At 37.2% G+C, this 22400-nt stretch overlaps 2 protein-coding genes across 2 annotated transcripts in view; both read left to right on the forward strand.

Annotated features, from left to right (window-relative positions):
- Positions 1–1776: 1776 nt before the first annotated feature.
- On the forward strand, positions 1777–16264 carry LOC107738054 (netrin-4-like). The gene is given in 11 exon segments (XM_016549730.1): positions 1777–2118; positions 2120–2255; positions 3740–4221; positions 5196–5465; positions 8994–9120; positions 10050–10235; positions 10994–11183; positions 12699–12781; positions 14152–14220; positions 14303–14476; positions 15790–16264. Coding segments are annotated over 11 exon segments (1926 nt in total). The 5' UTR covers positions 1777–2046; the 3' UTR covers positions 15927–16264.
- Positions 16265–16939: 675 nt separating this feature from the next.
- The window catches only part of LOC107738079 (dedicator of cytokinesis protein 11-like), an 86849-nt gene continuing 81388 nt past the window's right edge, over positions 16940–22400 (forward strand). Inside the window, exon 1 of the mRNA XM_016549756.1 lies at positions 16940–17139. Coding sequence (XP_016405242.1) covers positions 17038–17139 — 102 coding nt within the window. The 5' untranslated portion in view covers positions 16940–17037. The remainder of the gene's footprint in view (positions 17140–22400) is intronic.

Below are 22400 nucleotides of genomic sequence, written 5' to 3' on the forward strand. Positions count from 1 at the left end.
GAATCATAATTTGGAACCAGTCCTAATGAGCGCCATCCACGAATCAAATAAGAACTTTTGATAAACTGAAAAAAGAACAGTGTGAAACAGTTTTCTTTATTAAATAGCTTTTGCTAATTAAAATACATTTGAATGATAATTTAAATGATGTTAAAGGGGTCATATGATGCTTTTTTAAAGATCATTATTTTGTGTATTTGGTGTAACAGAATATGTTGACATGCTTTAATGTTCAAAAAACACATTATTTTTCAAATACTGTACATTATTGTAGGTCCTCTATGCCCCGCCTCTCTCAAACGCTTCGTTTTCTACAAAGCCCCCTCCTTTAGGGGGGCGTGGCAGAGTCTTAACTTTGATAAAGAATATCTCTTTGGTTTTGAGACTTTAGTCTTTGCAACTTCAGGGATCTTATCTATGCACAATCAGCTTGTAACACTCCAAAGAGAAAGGAAAACTTGAAATCGCATCATATGACCTCTTTAACCTCAAATGACAGCCATATAAAACATGATATTTAATCTCCGTTCAGAGGCAAAAGCATCTATGCCATTTGAAATTTTCTTCTAAAATTAGCAGTTTTCTCAAGCTCCTATGTGTAGGTTCAGTAATTTCACTACATTGCCATTAAAGTGAAATAACTGAACATAAACAGGAGCCTGAGAAAAATATTAATTTTAGAAGAAAATCTCAGACAGCACTTAGAGGCTTTTGCATCTAAACCCTATTTGTCATTTTCAAGGTATTTTTTAACCTATAGCCTACTCTTAAAAATAACGGTTCTTTTTTGGCATTGATGGTTTCATGTGAAACCTTTCCATTCTAAGAAATGTTCTATATAGTGGGAAAATGTTCTTTGCTCTTTAGAATGTTCTTCACACTAAGAAAAAAAATAATACGAACTGTTCAATGAAAGGTAATTTGGGGAACCAAAAAATTATTATTCTAAGAAATTGCTGCTGCAAACCCCCTTTTGGAACCTTTATTTTTTATAAACTATCATGCATAAACTATTATATGGGGCATTAAGACAAACTTCCATGTAATATTAAATAACCGAATATAAAATTAGTGAAAACAATGATCAAAGATAACTTAAAAAGTCTACAGTTAGCCTATATAATAATTTAACTCAGTAGAAAGTGTCCATTTAGACATCTAAATTAGGTAAACATTTGTGCGAAAGAGATCTGACGTTGAATGACTCCGATGACTCATGCCAGGAATGCTCCATTAAAGGGGTCATATGATGCGATATCATTTTTTCCTTTCTCTTTAGAGTGTTACAAGCTCTTGGTGCATAAAGAAGATCTGTAAAGTTGCAAAGACTAAAGTCTCAAATCCAAAGAGATATTCTTTATAAAAGTTAAGAGTTAGCCACACCTACCTAAAACGGCTCGTTCGAACACGCCCCCACATATCTACCTCACTATGTGGGAAGATTTACATAACGCCGCCCAAATGTTCACGCAAAAAAAGAAGGCGTAACTTTTATTCTCGATGTAGTTTTGTTGTTTCCGCCGCCATGTCGTAAAGACGCTGTGTGCTTCGTTGTGAAAGCGAAGCTACTTTGGTCTTCCAAAAGAGGACGATATCCGCTTCGTCATACCTAGAGCTGATCCGTGCTGGTCGCGGAGGGAATACATCAACTTAGTGCTGTGGATCGCCGAATTGGCCCTCACCGTTTGTTCTTTTTAGCAGCATCATATGACCCCTTTAAATCGAGAAAAATGCTGGGAGAAGGGGCGTGGCCTATGTTCTTCAAAGCTCCTGTCACTCAAAGGGACTCCAGATTCCAACTCAGGTGTTACAGAGCAGGACGCGCAGCCCCACGAGTCGCGCTCAGAGCAAAACACACACACAGCTCACTTCTACACGAGCAGCGCGGCCGGGGACAGAAGTGACTCTGACAGACGCTTATTTGAGGTTACACACCAATGGCGTTGTCGCGCGAGAGTTGTGTCCTATTTCAGCTGAACAGTTTCTGTTTGTTACTGGAGCAGATCACCTCCGCTCAGCGTTTGCGCACCTGGCTAACCCACGCCAATGAAGTCGTGCTCCTACATGCAATCTGAAAGGCTCTGGAGTGGAATCAGGTTCCCGTGCGTATTGTGGATTAAAACCCCTCGCGGGGTTTGATACGTGTAATTTGTGGCTTTTTTTTTTTACTGGATTGATGACTAATATGGAGCTGCCAGGGAGATGTGTGTTGTTCGCAGCGCTCCTGATGAGCGTTCCTCACCCCGTGCGTTCAGGTCAGTGTTTTACGCATGTAAACTATTCACCCAGCAGGTGCGATCAAAACGAGTTGTCTGGTTGTCAACCGATCAGAGACTCGTGGTGTCTGACGAACTGATTGATATGGAGAGAAAGAGACGGGGATGATTTGAATATGCAAAACTAAACCAAACTTTGCATATGCATACACACCCAACATCAAGATGTGGCCGCTGAATCCGACCAATTTGCAGATTGATTCTGCATTTGTAGATTATATTAAATTATATTAAAGCACGTTAAAAGTGCGTTTATTTATTTCTTTGTACTATAATTGTACTTATATAAAAAAAAGTGTTCGTTTATATGTTTATCAGTGCGGGAGTTATACAGTGACTTTAAAACGCTAATTTATTAAATATAAATGTGGCCAAAAAATGTAAAGGTCATTTTCGGGCACAGTCTGTCAATCTCGTGCAACCCAAATCGTAATTTTGTTTCACAACACATATAGCTAAACATATCTAAAATATATCAATATCCAAAAGGTTTTAAAAAGTAATAAACAGTGCTGTATAGATTACTTACAAATGGTAGACAATTAAATTGCAGTTAGTAACGTAATCTGTTGGATTACACACATTAGGTAATGTATTCTGACTACTTTTTGATTACTTTCAGATTACTTTTGACCAAATTCATAAGAAAATATTTTCCAATCTTTGTTTTCAGCATCATGAAGTGCATTAAATTTTAACCAACTTAAGTTTCTGAGTTCCTGAAAGAACTGCAGGGGGTTTGTGAAGTGACGAAAAGCTAATAATGAATTAAATCATAAAAATATCAAATTAAAGTTGTTTTGGCCTCTCCATTCTGTATTCACCTGACTGGCTGGTGTGTGTAGTTTCATAAAACTGGAAAAAAATTCCAAATGTATATAAGATGTAGGATTTTTTAGAAAAGATAATTTACAAGAGAAAAAAGAATTAGAGCGAATCAGTACATTCTGAGTAATTTACTGCCATTGTGTAAATAATACTCATGTAATCTATAAAAAAGTAATCTGATTATTAGCACTCTAAAATGTAATAGGCTAATAGTACTTAGTGTTTGGAATCTGATTATGTAGCCCAGACTAGTGTAACTGGTCAAAGATAATTACTTGTTGACATACTACTTAAAACTGTCTTTTCTCAAAACTACAAGTCTTAGACCTTTTTGGCATTTATGTTTTTTTCCTGTAGCAGGGGCGTAGATTACGCGGGGGACGTGGGGTACATCATTACTCCAGTCACAATATCCTTCAGAAATCATTAAAAAAGGTTTCTTGAGCAGCAAATCAGCATATTAGAATGATTTCTGAAGGATGTGCTACGCCCCTGTCCTGTAGTGTGCAAATGCTTTTTGGAACAACTATATCTTCTAGTCAGTGTCTGTTGGAATGTGCATTGTTTTGCGTTCAGTCAATTTGTTTGTGTATGTGTTGTATTTTAAAAATGTTTTACTTGTTTATATGTACCAGGATGTGAGAATCGGGTGTGTAATCCACGAATGGGGAACCTGGCAGTCGGGCGTCCTGTACAGACAATTTCCCAGTGTGGCTCGTCCTCTCCAGAACGCTACTGTAGGCCTGTCTACAAAATGAATAGATGTGTGTTGCATTGTGAGGTGTGTGATGCTTCAGTACTGCACCGCGCACACCCACCTGCGTCCATGACAGACTCACCCTTCAAACACCCACCGACCTGGTGGCAGTCCGCTCAGGGTGTTTCCATCGAAACTCTAAAGCTGGATTTGGAGGTGGAATTTTACTTCACCCACCTCATTATCATATTTCGGTCACCACGCCCTGCTGCCATGGCGATAGAGCGCTCTCAGGACTTTGGGCGCACATGGAGCGCTCTGATGCTGTATGCACACAACTGCAGTGAAGTGTTCGACCTGGAGGATGGACAGAGCTGCACTCAGAAATACTCTACAGCAGAGCCTTGCAGCAATGGAGAGGTGAGTGTGCATACAGTATCTCACGTTTCAGAGGAGATGCATTTGTATTTGTTTTTTTTGCGTGAATAATGAGGTTCTTCTTAAAGGATTAGTTTAGATTAACCAAAAATGAACATTTGCTGAATTTACCTCTCAGGCCATCCAAGATGTAAATGAGTTTGTTTCCTCATCAGAACAGATTTTGAGAAATTTAGCATTACATCACTTGCTCACTAATGGATCCTCTGCAGTGAATGGGTGCCGTCAGAATGAGAGCTGATAAAAACATCACAATAATCCACACAAGTAATCCACACCACTCCAGTCCATCAATAAACGGTCATGTAATGAAGGTGCTAAACAGATCCATTAAGACAGTTTTAGACAACGTATTTGTTTAGAACTATTTTGGTCTTGATCTGTGCATATTTTTCTCCTGATTCAGATTCAGATTATGCAGATTTTAGCCAGAAACGACAGTTCAATGACTTGATGGATTTTTTTCTTACAAGCCTGCAGCCTTTCAGTTAAAAATGTGTCAACTGATTGACTGGAATTGTGTGGGTTGTGTGTTTTTTTTTTTTTTTTGTGGACTTTGTTTTTAATTATGAGCTGTTTGGGCTCTCATTCTGACGGCACCCATTCACTGCAGAGGATCCATTGGTGAACAAGGGATGTAATGTTAAATTTCTCCAAATTTGTTCAGATGAAGAAATATAATCTTCTACATGTTGAGTAAATTTTCAATTTTTGGGTGAACTAGAATTTTTTTAAAAATGTAATTAAACAATGAGAGTAATTTTTGACTTTTTCAAAAACAATTTGTTAACCTGACTGCATTAAGTTACATACATTTTTAGCTTTTATAGTGTTCAATTCCCAGTACTAATAACTAGTACTTAGATTTTTAAAAAATGAAAACAGTAAGGTCATTACTCAGTAAATTACTGTTTTGTTGTTGTTGTTTTTTGATATATGCATTTGTGTGTGAGCAGGTCATTTACCGTGCACTGTCACCCTGGGACAAACTGGATCCGTACAGTATTGATGCCCGAGTCCACCTTGGCATCACTAACATACGGATACGTCTGCTTCAGCCGCAGTCCTGCTTCTGTCAACAAAAACTTCCTGATGCCAACGTGTTCATTGCCCACTATGCCATCTATGACCTAATTTTAAAGGGAGGCTGTTTGTGCCATGGACATGCAGACCAGTGTGTGCCTGCTGGTGACCAACAGATTACACACCCTCCTGTTAAACACATGGTAAGTGTATAGTTGAATACAAACCAGTATGACTTTCTTTTTTCCTAAGCAAAAGAATTGTTCATTTTTTTTAATACAGCAAAAGTCATTGGGATCCAGTGTTGTTTTGGACTAGTGTTATTTTAGTACTTTAATTTCAATTTATTTCAATTTCAATTTATTTATAAAGCACAACTAAACACAACTACCGTTGACCAATGTGCTGTACAAAATAAGTAACCATACTTGTATACTATTTTAGTATTTGTAAATATTTGGTATTAACTTATTTTTATATTTTAATTTTAATTTTATTTTAAATTGTAATAATTTTATGTGTATATATTATTTTTAAGTTTATAGTGTTTTTTTAATTTCTAATTAGCTTTAATTAATTTAGTTTAATAATTGTAGAACTTTAGGCTACGTTTACACTAGTGCATTTTTGTTTTAAAACGCACAAGTTTTGCTACGGTTACGCCTGTCGTTTACACTACTCCGGCGTTTTCGTCCCTCAAATGCAGTGAAAACGCCAGTGTAGACGAAGATCTTTTTTTATTTTAAAACGCCGTTTTAAAACGAAAATGCACTAGTGTAAACAGGGCCTTAGTTTCAACTTATTTCAAGTTAGTTGCCAAGACAACATTCTCATTCTAATTCTCATTAAAGTTTACATTTTTGTCTGTGATTTATTTTTCTTTATTTCTGCTTTATTCAAATGATCCATTTTTTTTTTAATAGTTTGAGTTTTAATTAAAGAGGTCATATGATGCGATTTCAAGTTTTCCTTTCTCTTTGGAGTGTTACAAGCTGATTGTGCATAGATAAGATCCCTGAAGTTGCTTACCAACACAGTTTTGGACCCCATTGACTTCATTATATGAGCAAAAACTGTTTCTGCTCTACTGAAGAAAGAAAATCATACAGGTTGAAATGACACGAGGGTGAATAGCCGATGACAGAATTTTCCGCGATTTCATCCCTGTAAAGGAGAACAATGGCAATGTAAAACAAAAACAGCAAACAACTTTGCATTATTTGCGGTTATCAACATTCCCAGAAAACATGTTTCCCGTATGATTACATAAACAGTTCCCCCTTTCCATTTACTGTCTTTCACTTTTTCGTTCTCTTTCCCCTCTCACTCTCACGGTCTTTGTTTCAGATTATATAAGCCATGTGTTTGCTGTTCATTTGGCTCTATCTCTGCGGAGAGATAAAACTGATAGCAACTGAAGGATAAAAAGACAAAGTCAGGCAGAAAAACAATGGAGGGAGGAATACTGATAAGCAGAGAGACGAAAACGAGGGTCTGCATTGCTCGCCCCTTTTGCTAATTGAGTTGTTGTTGTTTGCATGCTGTGATCAGACAATAACAGCAATTAGTCTCACTCGCTCAAACACACACACATCAGCTCGTTGCTCTCTTATCAAAGGTTAAACCGTTTGATCTAGAAGCCCAGACAAAACACACACCCCGTGCCAATCGACAAGCATGCATACAGACATACACGCTACCCACCCAGACATGCAGACAAACACGGTCGCACTGACATGCTTTGTCCATCCACACTCATAATAGGAACACGTGCTCACACGCAACCCTTGTGTGCCCCTGCAGGAATGTTTTGGTTAGCAGGGAGAGTATGTGCGTCTGAGTGCGTTTCCTCCCATATTATGATGATAAACATGTGAAAGTGTTTCAGATGCCAAGTGAATGGAGCGCTGCCAGTTTGCCCCCCTCCCTCTGAAGCGCTAATTTGTCCTTCTCTTTCTCTCCTGAAGTATTTTAAAAATTCTTCTTTCGCTTGTTTGTTTTCATTCCGTATTGGAGAGTGACCGATAATAATTATCTGTGCTTTCATTTGAAGCATCTTCGATGGATGGCTGAGTCTGGGATATTAGTAGTAGGTAATCATGGACATTGAGGGGAGCGAGGAGGATGTTTTTATACAGGACTGTTGAGCGAGAGATTGAGCACATAACTCGGAGATGTAGGAGAGAATGATTGACTGTAGCAAATTAAAAGAATTAGGGCTCTTTTCAAATCTCTAATCAGTGGTAGAGCGATAGTAAGATGGATGGCCTTAGCAAGAACAAGTACAGATCATAAAAATCCATCAAAATGTTCTCAATTACACTACCGTTCCAAAGTTTGGGGGAAAATTTTGAAGGTAATTGTGATGTTATCTTGCATCTTCTCGCAATTGCGAGATATGAAAGCAGAATTGCGCCATATGAACTCAGAATTGTGATCTATAGATAAGAAAAGTCAGAACTGTGAGAAAAAGTCACAATTACTTATTATTTAAAAAGAAAAACTGAATTGTGAGATGTAAAAAAAATAACATTTTTAGTTTATATCTCATAATTCTGAATTATTCTCAAAAAAGTCACTTCTGTAGAAGTCTGTTATGCTCATCAAGGATGAATTTATTTAATCAAAAATACAGTAATATTGTGAAATATTATTACTCTTCGAAATAACCGTTTTCTATTTGAATGTAAAGTGTAATTTATTCCTGTGATGGCAAAGCTGATTTTTCAGCATCGGTACCCCAGTCTTCAGTGTCACATGATCCTTCAGAAATCAGTCTAATTTGGTGCTCAAGAAACATTTTTTTTTTAATGTTGAAAACGGCACTGCTTAATATTTTTGTGGAAACCGTGAGACTTTAATGAATAGAAAGTTCAAAAGAACAGCATTTATGAGAAACAGATTTTTTTTTTAAACGGTATAGAAGTCCTTACTGTCATTTTTAATCGGTTTAACCCAAAATTATTAATAAAAAACTACTGACCCCGAACCTTTGAATGATAAAGTTAACGGTGAACTAGTGAATCTAATGATCAATTTAAACAATACGAGGTCCATTGAGAGGGAAAAAAAAAACTAACCAAGTGTAGGTTCTAGTAAGAAAACAAAAAGGTATTGGGAGTTGGCCAATCCTATTTGGTTTATAGTTTGGCAAAGTATGCGGTATGATAACATATTTGGCACTAGAATGAACACGGTTGATGCTGGAGCATGTTGAAGATCGGCTTATTTTATGGAAACCGTGAGACTTTAATTAATAGAAAGTTCAAAAGAACAGCATTTATGAGAAACTGATTTTTTTTAAAACAGTATAGAAGTCCTTACGGTCATTTTTAATCGGTTTAACCCAAAATTATTAATAAAAAACTACTGACCCCGAACCTTTGAATGATAAAGTTAGCGGTAAACTAGTGAATCTAATGATCAATTTAAACAATACGAGGTCCATCGAGAGGGAAAAAAAAAACTAACCAAGTGTAGGTTCTAGTAAGAAAACAAAAAGGTATTGGGAGTTGGCCAATCCTATTTGGTTTATAGTTTGGCAAAGTATGCGGTATGATAACATATTTGGCACTAGAATGAACACGGTTGATGCTGGAGCATGTTGAAGATCGGCTTAGTAAATCTCTGATTGAAGATTTTTAACAAGCCTTTGAACTGAGGTCTGCTAAGGTGAAGGTGTAACAATGTGTCTTTGTATTGTCAATGGTGTTTTCTGGCCTCTGCCACAGGTGCACGGTAAATGTGTGTGTCGGCATCACACGACTGGGGATCATTGTGAACGGTGTGATCGCCTCTATAACGACCGACCATGGCAACCAGCTAACGGGTTAACTGGAGAAGCTCACCAGTGTGTTAGTAAGTTTCAGTTCATATGTAAAACCAAGTACTGACGTGGACATAACAACACTGAAGGTGGAATGTGTGACTTTGATACTGGAAAAAGTCAAACGAGCTGACCAGTCTCTATGATATTCTGGTCCTTACACTACTGTTTAAAAGTCTGGGGTCTGCAATAATTTTTAATTATTTTGAAATAAATATTTTATGCTCACCAGGGCTGCAATTATTTGATCAAATATACAGTAAAACCGTAATAATGTGAAATGTTATCCCAATTAAATAAAATATTTTTCTGTTATAATATAATTTAAAATGTAATTTATTCCTGTGAATTTACAGCAGCCATTATTCAAGTCTTCAGTGTCATATGCTGATAATGCTGATTTGCTAAGAAACCTTTCTTTTTATTATCAATGTTGAAAACAATTGTGCTGCTTAATATTTTTGTGGAAATGGTGCCACATTTTTTTCAGGCTTATTTGATGAATTGAACATTCAACAATATCTAAAATAGAATCTTTTGTAACATTATAAGTTTGTAGTTGTGTAGATATGGCTCTGTTCCCTCCTTCATTGTAATTCTATGGCAGGGTTGCCAGATCTGTTAAAGAGAGTTCTGTGACAAATCATGACTTGACCAAAACCAGCCCATTACTTAAATTTAAAATGTGGATTTTAGTGTCCAATAGTTATTGGAAGCATTCGGAATTTGAGCTGCAGGTGGAATTTTGTTGGTTGGTCAAAAACCTTCAGATTATCATCTAATTTGTCCAGTATTTCAAACTACAGGCCATAGAATAAAAAGTCAGACACAGCAGTTGAAAGTTGCCCAGTTTTGCAGGATAACCGCAGACCTGGCAACCAATTTGTCAGAAAAAATCTGATGTAATCTGTAATTTGATTATTGTTTGTAATAACCTAGTATTTGTGTATTCATTGTGTAGAGTGTAAGTGTAACGGCCACGCAGAGAGCTGTCACTTTGACAAAACCGTATGGCTACGCTCGGGTCAGCGGAGTGGAGGTGTGTGTGACTGCCTTCACAACACCAGCGGCCGTCACTGCCAACACTGCCACAGCGACTTCTACAGAGACCCAGAGAGACCCTCGACTGCCCCGGATTCCTGCAGACGTAAGACACAGTCATGCATCACTCACAACTGTTGTGTAAACAAGCATTCAAATGCCTGATCAACATGGGCTCATTTATCCAATATTCATTTAAACTACAACAAAACAGCTGTCAAAGTGTGAAAAAATTGGATGCAGTGTTCCTTATACGTGGTCATATTTTTTAGTGTGTGTGTGTGTATTTGTGTCTTGAACTGAGATGAAAGCCATTAATCTCAGATTTTGAAAAGCTGCTTAAAATGGCATGTGGAGTATCTGAGATTTCCCTGCTGTACACTTCCGTTCCTGATCTCCATCTTTCTTCAGCGTGTGCGGGAGTTTTTGAGTATCTGTTTACGTGTACAGCTTGGCCTAGATGATGTCAAAATTCAGGAACTCACCAGATCAGCGAACATGTCCGATGTTGTAGCACACATTGAGGGGATGTTTGGTGTTGAATGTTGTTTCTGCTCGGAATGCTAATGGTTCTTACGGCGAGCTGGGGCATGTAGAGTAACAAGAACAGTGATGGGATCTCAGCATGAGTGTAAACGCGCTTATTGTGTATGTGGAGGCAGACAGATTAATCATCAGATGACACAGGCTCATAATAATTGACTGCGTATGCAAAACATCAGTCTTTGTGTCTTTCTATTCATTGAGAAACTCATTACATAGCACAAAACATATTAAATTTGTTCAGAGCCTCAGAAAGGACCACTAATATATTTTGATCTGATGTGTGTGATTTGAGTAACGTTCTTCCTTTCTGAATTGCAGCTTGCGTGTGTAACCGTGCTGGTTCCACATATTGTAACCCTGATAATGGAGACTGCGTCTGTAAGCCGGGGGTGGCTGGACCACACTGTGACCAGTGCATGCTGGGATACTGGGGTTTCGATGAATATGGTTGCAAGCCCTGCCAGTGTGCTGGTGATTGTGACCCTTACACAGGAGACTGTATGATTAGGTGATTATGAACCTTTTTGCTGGTTGTTTAATATTTTTAAAGGGCATGTTTTTACTGTCATTTTCATCTTATGCATGAGACTACAAGGAATTTGACAAAATCAGTGTTTTTATTTAAAGATACATTATTTGTAAATAAAATAAAGTTGAAATAAAATATACAAAAATTAATATTAGATGAAAAATGTAAGCGTGAAAAAATAAAAAATTAAAATTAGAAATGTTGCCTTAGCAACTAACGGAAGTTAAAGGTACAATAGGAGATCTTGGAAAATGCTAACTTTAGCCTGATAGCACTGAAAGCGAACGTCCCACCCTTCCTGCAATCGCCGTCCAAAGCCACGCCCCCTGAATGCATTTACACTCACAGACCAGAGACAACATTACTACAATAGGCTACATCAGGTTCCCAATTCCAGCCCATGTTCCGAAGTGAAGTAAACTTCAACGGATTTACCCCGCTCAGGGAGTAGGGAGCAATGAACACTGTGTAGGGATCATATCGATCGGAACACAGTTCATGCACGTAGCTCACTTCTAACGAGCTGGCGCGAGGACTGGATTAACCGCTGGGCTACATCATGTGTCATTCACAGGTGAGAAATCTTTAAAAGCACTACAATACCAGGAAGGAAGATCGGGTTGTTGATGTTTGCCTGCCATCCTCGCTCTGTCTGCACAGCGTGCGTGAACGCGCTGATGAGTATCCTGTCTGCGCGAACTGGGTGCGCAGAGGTATGCTAATACATACGTTGACAGGCAGGTAGGAAAGCATATTAAAACGCTCGGACCGAAGGTTTTGATTAGACGAACATTTCTTGATCCTACACCTTCCACAGAAGATATAAATACAGACAAATACATTTAGACCACTTAACTTAATGATTGCTATCGGGATGTGAAGAGACTTTCAACCAGCATAACAAAAAATGTTTCTGAAGACAATCACCTATTGCACCTTTAAAGTTGATGTACATAAAATGACTAAAACCGAAATAAAAATAAATTATAGCTACATAGACATATAACTAATAAATTAATAAAAATGACCAGAATTACTGAAAAGGAAATTAAAATGAAAACTGAAAATATAAAATTAAAAAATTAAAAATATTAATAAATACCACGCTGGTATATATCAAATATTAAATTAAGTGATAAGATAACATTTCACCAACTGATCTCTGATTTTTAGTGAATTTATGATGGCAGTTCACCTCAACTTCAACCATAGGTGTAGTTCATTACATTAAAATGATCCAGTAAGACAATCAGAGCAAGACAAGTTTCCAAATGCTGTTTGTCTTCATCTTAAATATTAGTTTATGTTTTAGCATTCAACACATGCCAAACGTCTTTGACACTTCTTGCTCAGAAAGTGTGCTTGTGCTTACTTTATTTAAAATAAAACCAATTTTATATGGAAATAAAATGTTTGATCACTTTCATTTCTTTTACAGCTTAAATTATTTATAGATACATAACCATGCGTGCTCTATGTGTGTTTGTTGTCTAGGTCTCTAGAATCCGATCACAACAGCACGGCAGAAAATCATCTGTTTCGAACAGAAGAGCTTTTCTCCGCCCTTAGTCATCCAGGTATTAAATGAAAATCTTGGAGCTGATAACAGCGCTGTCTTGTTCCCATAAAAAGTTTATTGTCTGGGATAAAGGCATGTGCTGTTGAAATGTCATTTCTGTTTTTAGGTTGTCATAGCAACAGAAATAATCTGACAGCCAATACTTTAATTGGTGGGTATTTCTTTTCTTGACAGACAAATGTGTATGCAGACAGCAAGCACTTGGAAACAGCAAAATATTCTGCAGTGTAAAATATGTTTATGGTAAGTAGCATGTAAAACTCACTTCACCTCAATGTTCTGTTGAGTTGATGTAATTAATGTGTGTTTTCTTGTGGGATTGCAGCAGTGAAGGTGAGAGTGTTGGCTGCTCATGATAAGGGCTCTCACGCAGAGGTGGATGTTAAGGTTCTTAAGGTGTTGTGGGATAACTCGCACCTCAGGCTCTCTCATGGAAATCGGACTCTTTATCCCGAGTCTTGGACCACACGAGGCTGCACATGCCCTGTACTTTTCCCAGGTTAGCAGACATGCACACATTCATGATTTGTTATGATATGAAATATGCAAGCCCGTATGGAATCTACACATTTTTTCCCCACATTATCTGTGTTAATTGTGGGAAACAATCTGTTTCCCTGCTGAATTCTGTGCAGTGGATTTAAATACGATCAGATGTGTTAAATGGACCTCAGAGAGCCTTGTTTAGATGAAGGTATTATCAAATTAAATGCAATGCAAATGAAGGGTGAATTCTGTGGATATCTGCTGTGTTTTCTGCTGAATTCTGAATTCTTCATGGAAGCATAGTTACTTGTTATAATGATATATCGGAAACATTCTGATAACTTTCTTTTCTTTTCTTTTTCTTTTTTTGCCAGTGTAGACAGACTGGAAGCAAAGTTTACATTTATTTCACTCTTATGCTCATTTATTTAAATAGAAAATGTACTTTGCAAAGATCTAGGAGAGAATCATATATATTGATTTTATATTGCGAATATATGGTTATGTATGTATGTATGTATATGTATGTGTGTGTATATATGTATGTATGTGTGTATGTACTTACAGCTTAAATTATTTATAGATACATAACCATGCGTGCTCTATGTGTGTTTGTTGTCTAGGTCTCTAGAATCCGATCACAACAGCACGGCAGAAAATCATCTGTTTCGAACAGAAGAGCTTTTCTCCGCCCTTAGTCATCCAGGTATTAAATGAAAATCTTGGAGCTGATAACAGCGCTGTCTTGTTCCCATAAAAAGTTTATTGTCTGGGATAAAGGCATGTGCTGTTGAAATGTCATTTCTGTTTTTAGGTTGTCATAGCAACAGAAATAATCTGACAGCCAATACTTTAATTGGTGGGTATTTCTTTCCTTGACAGACAAATGTGTATGCAAACAGCAAGCACTTGGAAACAGCAAAATATTCTGCAGTGTAAAATATGTTTATGGTAAGTAGCATGTAAAACTCACTTCACCTCAATGTTCTGTTGAGTTGATGTAATTAATGTGTGTTTTCTTGTGGGATTGCAGCAGTGAAGGTGAGAGTGTTGGCTGCTCATGATAAGGGCTCTCACGCAGAGGTGGATGTTAAGGTTCTTAAGGTGTTGTGGGATAACTCGCACCTCAGGCTCTCTCATGGAAATCGGACTCTTTATCCCGAGTCTTGGACCACACGAGGCTGCACATGCCCTGTACTTTTCCCAGGTTAGCAGACATGCACACATTCATGATTTGTTATGATATGAAATATGCAAGCCCGTATGGAATCTACACATTTTTTCCCCACATTATCTGTGTTAATTGTGGGAAACAATCTGTTTCCCTGCTGAATTCTGTGCAGTGGATTTAAATACGATCAGATGTGTTAAATGGACCTCAGAGAGCCTTGTTTAGATGAAGGTATTATCAAATTAAATGCAATGCAAATGAAGGGTGAATTCTGTGGATATCTGCTGTGTTTTCTGCTGAATTCTGAATTCTTCATGGAAGCATAGTTACTTGTTATAATGATATATCGGAAACATTCTGATAACTTTCTTTTCTTTTCTTTTTCTTGTTTTGCCAGTGTAGACAGACTGGAAGCAAAGTTTACATTTATTTCACTCTTATGCTCATTTATTTAAATAGAAAATGTACTTTGCAAAGATCTAGGAGAGAATCATATATATTGATTTTATATTGAGAATATATGGTATGTATGTATATGTATGTATATATATATATATACTCTGTGATTTTTAGTTAGGTTGTCCTAATCAGTCTTGTTATTGTTAACTAAAACTAAAAACTATTATAAAAACTTCTCTGATAAATAAAATAAAGCTGAAATAAATGATAAAATATTACATGGAAAAACTTACAAAGGTTAAACCTTGACAACTAAAACTGGAAGAATAATTAATTATCGAGAGAGAGAGAAAGAGATGACAGTTGTGTGTGTGTGTGTTACCTGCATCTGCGCGTCTCTCTACAAACAATGAAGATGTGTTTAGTTACTACAAAAACAGTGATTTTACACCTTGTTGCTGAGGAATATAATGTAGCGATCTAGTATCTAGGCTATTTTATTAATAAAAGTCGCGGGGAAGCGTTGACATGTTTGTGTGTGTTTGTGCGTGAGTGATGTGTGTGGGTTTGTTTGCATCAATTCGAGTAGCGCATTAATATGGAACGGGGATTAAACTGACTTGGAATTACCTGTGCATTAAACGGTTTTACTGCATACCTGCCAGCCAATCAGAATAGAGTATTCAGACAGACCATGGTATAAAACAAAATAAAAAATATTAAAAACTTAATAAAAATGACAAACATAAAATTAATCTAAAACTAGACTAAAATGTAAAAAAAAAAAAAAATGTATGTTTACAAAAATATAAACTAATTCTTAATAAATACTTCAAGAGTCCATAAATAATACTAAACACTGTGGCCTATCTTTGTTGATAATTGTTTAGTGAAATCAGGCTAATTTGATCATTTTCTTTACTGATGAGACTGTTTCTCTCTTGCTGTAGGGTTGGAATATCTTGTAGTTGGACATGAGGATGTGAAAAAAGGGCGTCCTATGGTTAACATAAAGAGTATAGTGAAGCCATGGAGACCCAGCTTGAGCCGAAAAGTTCATCAGCTTCTGAAAACCAAATGTAGCTGAGAGACACAGAGAGACATTGAATATGTATCTTACGTGGCACACGTTAACTTCGCCTTTATTTGATTATGATCATTCTTCATGCTCTGAATCATGCTAATGATTAAAACAGCGGTTCTCAACCTTTTTGACTCTAAGACCCTCCTATCAATTTGATATGCACCTCTGGTACTTCTGTTAATAATAAATGAACTTGAATGAACTTCATATGACAGTTCAGTTTTGTAAATGGGGTTGTGTCTGTGTTTTTAAGTGTTTTATTTTGGATTATGTGAATATAATTACATTGATATCATCTTAAAATTATATCAATGTAATTGATGTAATTGATATAATTTTTGGTTGAGAGCCACTGCTTTAAAAGCAGCTGTGTGGATGTATTTGCTAGCTGTCAGATGAATATTAGGACTACAGAATGTATAATATGTATGTATATGTATATATAAAATAATATATGTAGTTTTTTATGTCATAACTAACCATGTAAATAGCATGCATTTTGTACACATGAAAATACAATGCTCATATGCAATATAACTTTCCTATGGTTATGTCACAGTTTTAAGTTTGTGACCTTAATATGTAAATTTTTACTACCAACCAAGACCACAAGGTGTCAGCCTATGATCATATTAATGATTATGTACAAATATATTCACAAGAACAAGTATTCAGATGTGAAACGTGCTGATTTATTGCTGAAACAAATAAGACTCAGGCTAGCTTAAAAAACAGCACAAAATGTCAAAAATCTAGACTTTTTCCACATTGTTGCTTAAAAACCACAATGAAAACTCATCACTATTTATGTATTTTATTTATTTACCACATTATTTTCATTACATCTTAAAACATTACATATTAAAACAAGATAACCTATAATCTCTCTTAATATAAAATACAAAACTATAAAACTTTTACATTCATAATTCAAAACCAGGGATTGCTCAATATCAGGCAACCCCACGTGATGGGCGGAGCTAACGCTGGTCCATGAGGCCCCGCCCCGCCTGCATCCGCACCTCTTGTCAGACGCGCAGATTGGCGTGCCGCGATGTCGCTTTCCGCAATGAGGACGTTGATGGAATTACAATCAAACTAAAGAGGGAAAAACATGTCCGAAGTAAGAAAATTCACAAAAAGGTTGAGCAAACCTGGAACGGCTGCGGGGCTCAGACAAAGTGTGTCGGAGGCGGTGAGGACGTCCATTGCTGTGGTTAGTAACTCAAGAGCGTCCCTCTCTCGCTTTTGGCAGTGCGTCTGTACGTTAGGCTGCGTCTCAACAAGTAGTGAGCTACCTACCTAGGCGGCGTTTTTTGACATCACAGGGGCGTGCATTCTGTCTAAGTAGTCAGCTCACTAGATTTTGAGACAGTCTTAGTTTATTATCAGACCTCGTATATGTATGTAAGCTGTTAGGTCTTGCTTGTAGTCATTTTTGTTTCTTGCAAACGGCGTTGTAATTATTATTGAAACACGTGCAGACTGCTGAGGCATAACGTCTCGTGCCTTCCAGGCAAATACACCAGCACAGCTTCAACATCTGTCTTCCACATCACATAGACAGCAGTTGAAACCTTCTGCATATAAACACTGACATATGCATTGATTTAAATACAAAATTAGGGATCTGCTCAGCAAAAAAAAGACGGTAGTTAGGCGATCCTGACTGTGTCCTAAGATACTGTTCTGTGGCTCCTACTGGAACCACATGGAGCATCCTTTTGCCTTTGTGTAAGAAGTCATGTGCATGTGCTCATGCACCAGTCCAAGAGCAGAGCCTATCCTTTCTTTCTGCCTTTATTAAACCATTGAGAAATTATCCGAGGAGGAGAACAGAAATGTGTTGTTAATGTTTTAGGGAGGATATAATTTCTCAGCACTACTGGTGGCTCTAATGAATGCTTAGTGCTGAGAAATTATATTTTTAACCAGACATATGTCATGAGCCTGAGATTTTCTATAAGTGTAATGAATATAGGTCTATAATGGCCTATGATTGTCAGTTTGATTGTGGCTCCAGGGAGACAGACAACAAATGGCACACTATGGAGATTGCAGATCCGTTGTGTTTCCCTTGAGAATACCCTTAGGCTGCTCAGCTATGCTTCCTGTGTCCTTTGCATGTGCTGAATAAAGTATTTGTCTCATCTTTCCTCTTTTTCTCTTTTGCACATTGTGCAATTGCAGAAATTTGGCCAAAATGAAGATATGAGTGACCTTTTTTGTTATTATTGGTGCTCATTGTCTTACTTAAAGACCCAGTGGAATTGATTAACGAGAGCTGCGCGCTTACTTTTTTAAAGTTTTGGTGGCATATATTGAAGGCTTCATCCCTTATTTTTGTAAATAGCAGCCTAGTTGGTTTCAAGTGGTACTGGGGGAGGGGCATTCTCATTCAAGAGAGCATTTGATTGGACCAAAATGTGTGTAGTGCAGGATGAGTCATCAAGATTTTTTGTTCTGTTTCGCCAAAAGAATATGACTGTTTATTTTAAATGTCTATATTATCTAAAAGTGTACACTTGCATATTGTACTAGTGACATTTTTTCAAGGCATTTTGTAAGTTTGTTGCCTCGATAGCAAGCCAATAGGGTTTGTCTTTTGCACTTTTGGATAAGTGCAGAAAATAAGCCAAAGTTTATGATTCTAACACATTTTGTTCATCATGATAAACTTCTCAAATGAACACAATTGCTATGAATATTAATGTCTAAATACAGAAGTAACAAGCTAGGCCTACTTCTAACAGGAGGTTTTGGTGGCATGTTTCGAATTTCCCTTATTTTTTCAAATAGCCAATAAGTTTGTAGTCATGTGTCAGCTATGAATATAAATTGTTACTTGGTTTCTTGGTGGTAAAAGTGGGAGGGACATTCTCATTCAAGAGAGAATTTGATTGGACAGAAATCTGCGTAGTGCAGGATGAGTCATCACGGTTTTTTGCTGTTTTTTTTTTCAAAAGAATATGTACATTTTAAATGTGCATATTATCTAAAAGTGAATTTTATTAATGTTTTTGAGTACATAGCATATAGAGTGATGCAAGTATGATGTCTTTTGTTAACACAGAAGTTTGCATTACCCTGGTTCCTGTGACAAAAACTCAGTGGGATATTCCATTGACTGTTGGATAATTGCAGAAAATGAGCTCTGTGACAAACAAAAGTTTATGATTCGTGCACGTTCTGTTCATCATGATAATCTTCACAGATGAACACATCTATTATTAATTTTGAAGCCTATAACAATCGCCATAAAAGTAAAAAGCTAAAGGTAGGCTATAAACTGACTACACCATGTTTGCATGACTTCTTCACCATCACCAGTAAGCTTCAGACAAATCTTTTATATTTAAAAAAAAATCAATTTTATATATTTATTAAAAATGCATTTAAAATGTTAGAACGTGTGAATTAGAATAGTTTTCAAGAGCACAATTATAAACACGAGGCTGCAAAATTGGACCAGTAAGTACATGAATTTTCCCATTCTGTGTGATGATGTTTAAAGGGATAGTTCACCCAAAAATGAAAATTATGTCATTAATTACTCACCCTCATGTCGTTCCAAACACGTAAGACCTTCGTTCATCTTCGGAACACAAATTAAGATATTTTTGATGGAATCTGAGAGCTCTCTGACCCTCCCATAGACACCAAGGATCCTTACACGATCAAGGTCCAGAAACGTAGCAAGGAGATCGGTAAAATAGTCCATGTGACATCAGGGGTTCAACCGTAATTATACGAAGCTATGAGAATGATTTTTGTGCGCAAAGAAAACAATAATAACATAATTTATTCAGCAATTCTTCTTCCCGAGTTACCGTCTTCCGCCATTTTGGAGAGTGCCCCAGAACGTAATCAACATAATGAGCGTTGTTAACGTTCAGCATGAACGCGCATCTCAGATTTCATCAAAAATATCTTAATTTGTGTTCCAAAGATGAATGAAGGTCTTACGGGTTTGGAACGACATGAGGGTGAGTAATTAATGACAGAATTTTCTAGGGCTGTCACGATTCGTCGATTTTATTAGACTATTCAATTTTTTAAAATCCTCGACTTCATTTTGCTCGTGTCAACTAACCGGCAAAATACCGGAAGTGCCGCATTTCACAGACGAGAATCCATAAAACACTTTTTTAGTCTGTTTCCCAAGGCTGCATGATATATTAATTAAGCATAATTGTGAATTCACAAATGCTACGATTTAATTAAATAATTATATGCGATGCAGTTCTAATACAGTATATGCGCTTTAATTATTTACATGCGTGTAGGTTAAGTACATGCGTCACACAGTGGCTCCGTTCACAGTAGTTCCACAGGAACTGTTATCATTTACATGTGTGGAGCGTCTCAAACGCCATCTCTGCATGTTGTTGTGAGTTTGGGTTTATTATAAGGTTCTTCTGGGAACGCAACGAGCGCCATTTCATCAGATTTGTAAGGTAAATCATTTATAAATCTATACGCAAACACAGGAGAATACATCGCGATTTCAAAATAAAAGCTCAAACCCTCACTTGTTTACACGTTTTGATGTCCACATATTCTTTTAATTACAGTGGCTATAGCATTTCTGTCCTAAAGAAATGGCCAAATACTAAAGATTAAGTGGACATTTGAATTAAATGGTGCTTGGTCAACATTAAACAAGTATTAGATCGGGTAGCAATGTGTATTAACCGATTAATCGATAAATTAGTCGATAGATTAATCGAAACAAAAATAGTCATTAGTGGCAGCCCTAGAATTTTCATTTTTGGGTGAACTAACCCTTTAATGTCCCTGACAACCTCTCTAATCATTTAGTCACTGTCTAGCAACCACCTTTTTCAAGACACGTAAAAAATCAGTGGGGTATTATCAATGTATTTTTATTTTGTAGAATAAAACGTGAAAATATGTTGTTGAGCTTGTGTTAACCACAGACCTTACTTTAGGCATTTAACCAAAAGCCCATTCAAATAACCCATTGACTCATTTCTGGTCTTTAGGGCTCATTACTGTGGCACTCTATAGATGGCCATTAAACTCTTTAAAGCGAAAACTGACCCCATTTACTTTATAAATGCATCTTTATTGGAAGGGACCCTTCGGTGCATTTTATTTAAAAGAAAAAAATGTCTTTGTCTTTATAATCTAAACATATTGTCTTTACTTGTTCTTCCTTTTCCATTTTGACATTGTGCTAATGTTGATAATGCTAACTAAAAATAGCTGCTTAGGCACCATTTTAGCAAATAGCAATTCATATTGACTTTAAATATGGGACAGTTGTGGTCGAATTTTATAATGTGCATTACTGAGTCACAATAATTTACGCTGTGTGTTTTTACACGGGACTCACTGGATATAAATATTTCAAGATGCTTTCAAATGGTGGGCCTCAAATGCTCACAGATCTACAGAGCATGTGGTCCTCCACGAGATTTACAAGACAAGATAAGCTGTTCAAAAGCCTTGTAATGACACAAAAAAGAGATCAGATGTGTGTTTGCATAACTTCAGACGGAGACCGTGGTCGTTCGGTTCAGATGTTGGCGTATGTGTTTACACACAGTGGCCTAATGCACATCAGCTGAGGAGCTCTTTCTGTATGCTTCGCCAAAGACTCACATCTGGGAAGTACATTAACCACCCTGGAGACGTGCTCCAGTCGCAGTTTCTGTACAGCTTTAAGTCGCCCACTTTGTCGTCCTTCACATTTTCATGTTGCGTTCTTGCATACGGAAATAACATGACTGAAACGTGTGTGTGGCGCCAACGCCCATCGGCTTGTGAACGGGCAGTAAACTGGCTCATGTTTCCCTTTACCTCAGTCTGTGGTTTGTTGGCCTGTGATTCTTCTTCTTCTACAGTTCCTCTCTGTCCTCAACAGGATTGTTCTTTTTTAAATGATCTGAGGCCTTGTGGTGGTTTTCGCAAGGGTTGGGTTATTTTTGGCTATAGGAAACTGGCCCTACCACGGTATGGTAGCTTAATTTTGGCCCTGAGATTTTAACACCTGGCTTGCAGCGATTAAGGACAGGACTTGGATTGGGGAAGTTGGTGTAATTTGGTTTGAAAGGGCAGTTGAGAGAGAGTACAGCCACAAGCCAGCAGAACTGAGCTGAAACACAAGCTCTGTTGCAGTGGAAGCTGGACTGACTGTGGTTTTCTTGCCTCTATGTGGTATGTCACATGACAGGAAGTTGCTGCTGAAACACTTGCATTGGTTGTCAGCTCATGCGTGTGTGCTTGAGAAACACAGGAAGCATTTATGTGTAGAGATGGTATTGATGTATGACTGTTTTTGTCTGGGTATATTTAGGCCGTTATTTCCCCCTCTTAAAGGGGTCATATGATGCAATTAAATTTTTTCCTTTCTCTTTGGAGTGTTACAAGGCTGAATGGATGTGCAACGCACAACGTACCGTAAAATCTAGTGTGAAGGCGCACGACTCGCCGTCGCTTTGTTTCACACAC

This window comes from Sinocyclocheilus rhinocerous, unplaced genomic scaffold, assembly GCF_001515625.1.
Source record: "Sinocyclocheilus rhinocerous isolate Xijiao unplaced genomic scaffold, SAMN03320098_v1.1 scaffold494, whole genome shotgun sequence".
NCBI classification, from domain to species: domain Eukaryota; kingdom Metazoa; phylum Chordata; class Actinopteri; order Cypriniformes; family Cyprinidae; genus Sinocyclocheilus; species Sinocyclocheilus rhinocerous.